Source organism: Diceros bicornis, chromosome 31, assembly GCF_020826845.1.
Source record: "Diceros bicornis minor isolate mBicDic1 chromosome 31, mDicBic1.mat.cur, whole genome shotgun sequence".
Taxonomy (NCBI): Eukaryota; Metazoa; Chordata; class Mammalia; order Perissodactyla; family Rhinocerotidae; genus Diceros; species Diceros bicornis.
This window is the reverse complement of record NC_080770.1, coordinates 15,891,289-15,897,618: the sequence shown is the minus strand read 5'-3', so window position 1 is coordinate 15,897,618 and position 6,330 is coordinate 15,891,289. Positions and strand designations below refer to the sequence as shown.

At 38.7% G+C, this 6,330-nt stretch overlaps 1 protein-coding gene across 1 annotated transcript; it reads left to right on the top strand.

Annotated features, from left to right (window-relative positions):
* Positions 1 to 530: 530 nt before the first annotated feature.
* LOC131395340 (olfactory receptor 9Q2-like) lies at positions 531 to 1,475 on the top strand. Its single transcript, XM_058527254.1, has one exon. It carries the CDS (start codon positions 531 to 533, stop codon positions 1,473 to 1,475), a length of 945 nt encoding a protein of 314 aa, XP_058383237.1.
* The last annotated feature ends 4,855 nt before the right edge of the window (positions 1,476 to 6,330 follow it).

The window sequence follows — 6,330 nt, the reverse complement described above, 5'->3', positions numbered from 1 at the left end:
GCTAGTGGACTTTTTTGGTTCATGCTCTTTTGTTGATAGAATATAAATTTTCTTTCCTTAAAGCATTTGTTTAAAATTTTAAATAGCCACCATATGTATGCTTTTAGCTTTCCAGTGCACTTTTGCGTCTGTTTTAATCTATGCATTAACCTTATCTCATCAGCAGGGCAGATATTATGATCCCCTTTTAGCAGAACAGGAAATTGAGGTTCAGAGAGGTTAAGCGCCTTGTGTAAGATCAAACAGCTAATTAGGGACAGAGTTGCAAATACAAGAGCTGACTTGTAAGTCAGGGAATCACTTACTCTCCAATCTTAGTATAATAGAAGCATTCATCACGTTTTGTCTTCCTTTTAGTGAGCTCTGTGTTTGTCCTTTTCCACTTTAGGCTGCAAAATTTGTTGAAGTCGAGTGCCTACATACCAGACACTCAAATTAAAGCTTTTTACTTGAAATGACTTGAACTTCTCTTCAGGAATTCCTTCATCTGGCTCTTTTGTATTAGGCCTCGCAGGTAAACCGCTGAATGGATGGCTGGGAGGAATTACACTGTAGTGACAGAGTTCTTCCTTATTGCATTCACTGAACGTCCTGAGTGGGGGCCTCCTCTCTTCCCGGTATTTCTGAGTTTCTATCTACTCACTCTGCTGGGGAACGCGGGAATGATCATCCTGATCCGCAAAGATCGCCGGCTCCACACCCCGATGTACTTCTTCCTCAGCCACCTTTCCTTTGTGGACATCTGCTACTCCTCTGTCATCATCCCTCAGCTGCTGGCTGTGCTGCTGGAACATGGCACAGCCATCTCACAAGCTCGCTGTGCAGCTCAGTTCTTCCTTTTCACCTTCTTTGCTTCCCTTGAGTGCTACCTCTTGGCAATCATGGCCTATGACCGCTACGTGGCCGTATGCCGACCCCTGCTTTATGTCATCATCATGACTGAGAGGGCCCGCTGGGGCTTAGTAGCTGGGGCTTATGTTGCTGGTTTTTCCAGTGCCTTTGTTCGAACGGTCACAGCCTTCAGTCTTTCCTTTTGTGGAAACAATGAGATCAACTTTATTTTCTGTGACCTTCCTCCTTTGTTAAAACTCATCTGTGGGGACAGCTACATCCAGGAGGTGGTGATTATCGTGTTTGCCATTTTTGTCATGCCTGCCTGTATATTGGTGATCTTAGTGTCCTACCTGTTTATTATTGTGGCCGTAATGCAGATCTGCTCTGCTGGGGGTTGGGCCAAGTCTTTCTCAACCTGTGCTTCCCACCTCACTGCTGTGGCTCTCTTCTTTGGGACCCTCATGTTCATGTACCTGCGAGATAACTCGGGCCAGTCCTCAGAGGAAGACCAAGTGGTGTCAGTGCTGTACACAGTGGTGACCCCGATGCTGAACCCCCTCATCTATAGCCTGAGGAATAAGGAGGTAAAGGATGCTGTTATGAAAGCCCTGAGCAGATCAAAAACTTCTGGAAGCCTGTAGATGGAGTTTTGTCAAATACGTCTGTCATTCCTTAGTTTCTCCATCCTTTCTGTCTTTCCTCAAATATCACCTACTTGGGGAGACAAGTAGGGAGTCAACCCTACTTAAAATTTCACTCGAACTCTCCACCTCCACTTTCTGATTTATTATTCTATGTAATACTTGTCACTATCTGATGTACGATGTTTTACATATTTGATATTGTCTAATTCTCACAACAAAAGTGAACTACGTGAGAGTAAGCATTTTTATCTGTGAGATTCATTTCTGTATGCCCAGTGCCTGGCAACGCACCTGTCATATAAGAAGCACTCGATAAATATTTGTTGAATAAATGAATTAATCCAAGATTCCAGTGTCTACCTTTAAGTTCCAACTTCTTCAGTCCTCAGTTTTCTTATCTGCCAAGTGGGTTTAAATACTCTATAGGACTATATTTTTGAGGATCCAATGCATGAATGGACAGGGACTGTGTCTGTCTTATTCACTACTATCTGTTGAATGTAGAGCAGTGCCTGGCACCACAAATACTTGATGAGTGAATCAAAAATATTTGTAAAATCAAAAAGCTATCTACATATACAACTACTGTTTTGGTCCAAAGGGATTATCTAAATCCCATCATTATTTATTCTTTCATTGTTTCCCTTTTTATTGTTTCTGTGGTTTTTGAAAATAACTAATGATAATGATAATAGATAACAATTCACATTTATTAGGCAATTATCACCTTCCAGGAATTGTGATGTTGGCCACAAGAATTATCTGATTTAATTCTCACCACAACCCTATCAGGCATGTCCTATTATCATCTCTGCTTTACAGGTAGATGAGGCACCTGAGACTTAGAGAGGTTGAGTAATTTTCCCAAGGTCAGCAGGCAAGCGAGAGAGTGGGGCTTCCACCCCATGGAGCCTGAGCTCTTAACTGCTATACATACAGCCTCCTGCTATGACCTACTGCCCACTCCATATAATAGCTCAGTCTTGAATTTATTGTTGTTGCACTTTTCTTTTTCCTTTTACCTGGTAAAGAAAAGATAAAAGTCCAATCTGTAGAGGTAGGAGGCAGTCAACAACATTTATTTTATAGACCTGATGAGTTAGTATTGTGTAATGTGACGGCAAGTGTCAGTGTGTGTGTATGCTCATGTATATAGTTGTGTATGAGAAAATGAGGTGTGTAGATTAAATAAATTGCAGCTTCTGAACTCTAGGAACTTGCATTTTGAGGACATATGACAAAAATTTTAGAGAAGTGTTTGGTGGGCTTGTTTAGGAAAAGATATAGGGAAAATATTGCACTGGTGGCCAAGAGATTTAGGTTCAAACATCAGCATTCGTAGGTGTTTTTGCACAAATCACTTAAAAACTGCAGAATGTGGTGAAACAACTCCACAGAGTGCATCTTGGGGGCCATTTTTCAAATATTAATTGCCATGCAAATGTTCGCCTGACACATCAACTTCTGTAGTAGGTGATAGAGGCATTTGTTTTGTATAAAGAGCTCAGAATTTGGCACCAAAGTGTCCAGTCTGTCACTTTTTAGCTGTATGACTTCATATTAGTTAGGGCCTATCAGCCTGCTTTCTCAACTGTGAAATAAAACTTACTGAGTATTTACTCTGGGTCAGGTTTTTTACTTATCTCACTTATTCTCACAACAAGTTGGTGCACATGGAGAATGGAAGGTGCCAGGTGAAGTTCTATAAATGTTAATTAGTGTTATTATGGTGATAGTCACAGGCTCCATGGCCCAATGAGCATCGATGGGCAGAGGGACCCATAGTTGATCAATAAACATCTTCATTTCAGAACTGTCTGGAACTGTCTCTCCTGGGCTGACATTAGCCTTGATCCAGACACCACCAGAAGTGGAGAGTTCACTACTACCTTTTTAACTTAACTGCTAAACTAATATACACTTAAATGCACACTTAAACTAATGCTAGGCACTATGCTAAAAGCTTTACATGAATCATTTATATTAGTCCTCATAACAACCTTAATGGAAAGTAATTATTATTGACCTCATTTAGCAAAAGGAAGAAATGAGACCCAAAGAGGTTATGTAAGTTGCCCAAGTTATGCAGCAACAAATTGGCAGACCAGGGAAGATGTCCAAAGTGTGTACTCTTAAATAATATACACTTGTCTGCATTTTTCCCTATTTCTCCCAGCCCTCAGTGCTCAGTTGCAATTTACTTCAGAGGGGCCTGGACTTCAGTTCCATTTTTGGTCTCATTGTTTGATAGGTTTGGGCTAGGGTGGGTTTATCTTCTGGCCTGATGTAAATATGAAGTTCATGAAATTCACCTTAGCCCCCTTGTAGGTCAATGAGAAGGATCTGGGGGAATTTGCAGCTCCCTCAGAAAAAGCAGAATTGGTTCAGATGAACTACTGCTTTCTGAAGCCCTTCCAGAGCACCTCTTGAGTCAAACTTCCTCCAGTAAGTAGTTTATCAGTACAGTGCCTCCAAGCAATCTTGCCTTCATGTCTTCTTTTCAATCTTCAGTGATCACCTAACAATTCAAAATTCCTATCCAAAAGCTGATCATTGTTATTTCTTACCATGTAATAGCTTTAAAAAATATATATATTTCATTATTTTGTTCTATCAATCATCTATCTATCATCTATTATCTCATAAGATGCTACTCAGGGGGTGTGTCTGAAGTTCCTTCTGATTTGCTAAGATTTTTAAAAAACAGCGTCATTGAGGTGTAATTGACATGAAGTAAACTGCACATATTTTAAAATGTACAATTTGGTAAGTTTTGACATATGAACACGCTCAAGAAATCATCACCACAATCAAGATAATGAACATCTCCATCATTGCCAAAAGTTTCCTTTTACCCCATTGTACTTTCTCCCACCTGCCCCTTCCCACCACCCACACCTTCATACCCTCAGGCAACAACTAATCTCCTTTTTTCACATGCATTAGTTAGAATTTGAAAAAATTTTTTTGTCCTCATTAATATTATTATTTATTTTAAATTATTTTTCTAGTTTTACTAAGGTGCAATCGATATATTACATTGTATATAAGTTTAAGGTGTACAACATATTGATTTGATATATGTATATATTGTGAAATCATTATCACAATAAGTTTAGTTAACACCCATCACCTCACAGTTACAAATTTTTTTCCCTTGTGATGAGAACTTTTAAGATCTACTTTCAGCAACTTTTTTTTTTTTTATTTCATTGCAGTCACATTGGTTTATAACATCATATACATTTCAGGTGTACATCATTACACTTCTATTTCTGCATAGATTACATCATGTTCACCACCAAGAGACCAATTACAATCCATCACCACACACATGTGCCTAATCATCCCTTTTGCCCTCCTCCCTCCCTCCTTCCCCTCTGGAAACCACCAATCCAATCTCTGTCTCTATGTGTTTGTTTGTTGTTGTTTTTATCTTCTACTTATGAGTGACATCATACAGTATTTGACCTTCTCCCTCTGTCTTATTTCACTTAGCATAATACCCTCAATGTCCATCTATGTTGTCACAAATGGCTGGATTTCATCATTTCTTGTGGCTGAGTAGTATTCCATTGTGTATATATACCACATCTTCTTTATCCATTCGTCCCTTGATGGGCACTTAGGTTGCTTCCAAGTCTTGGCTATTGCGTATAATGCTGCAATGAACACAAGGGTGCGTGTATCTTTATGCATTGGTGTTTTCATGTTCTTTGGATAAATACCCAGCAGTGGAATAGCTGGATCGTATGGTAGTTCTATTCTTAATTTTTTGAGTAATCTCCGTACTGTTTTCGATCTTAGCAACTTTCAAATATACCGTACGGCATTGTTAACTATAGTCATCATGTTGTACATTGCATACCCAGAACTCATTTATCTTATAACTGAAGTTTGTACCTTTTGACCACCTTCACCCAATTTCCTGCCACTGCCACCCCATCTCTGGCAACCACAAGTTTGATCTCTGTTTCTACGAGTTTGGTTTTTTAAGATTCCGTATATAAGTGAGATCACACAGTATTTGTCTTTCTCTGACTTATTTTCTTTCCAATACAATTTTGAATAGAAGTGATGAGAGTGTAAATTTTTGTCCTGTTCTTGATCTTAGGGGAAATTATTTAGTCTTTCATCATTTATTATGTAAATTTTTTCATAGATGCCCTTTATCATATTAAGGGAGTTCCCTTTATTCCCAGTTTATTGAGATTTTTTTTTTTTTAAATCAGGAATGGATTTGGGATTTTGTCAAAAGATTTTTCTGCATCCACTAAGATGGTCATATAGTTTTATTTTGTGTTTATTAATATGGTGAATTACATTAATTGCTTCTGGAATGTTAAATATTTCTTGTATTTCTAGGATAAACTGCACTTGGTCATAGTATAGTATTCTTTTCATTATCAAAGAAAGTAGAAGATGTTCCTGAGCATTCTTTGCTGGTTAAAAAGGTCACAGATATATTGCCTAAAGCCATATTCCAGTTTGAAAATGGGTTTGTAGTTCTAAGTCATCTAAATTCCTCTTTTAAAAGGAGAATATAGAGGGAGGCATAAGCAGTGGAAGGAAGATGGAGCCAAAGAAGAAATTTGAGATATTATCATCTTCTGAGAAATAGGTTCTGACAGAGCTAGTTTCCATTTGAATTCAACCCTGAGGATGCAGGACTGGTCAAGAGATCTCTAGGGATGATAGCTGCCTGGGTTGAAGAGAGATTAGAAAGTATGATTTCAGGAGTGATGGTTTGGCTCCTGTGGTTTTTGAAACAGTTGATCCCTCCTTTTTCTTGGAATAATTTTCACTTTCTACCTCAGTCTTCCTGACACTACTTTATTCTGGTTTTCTACCT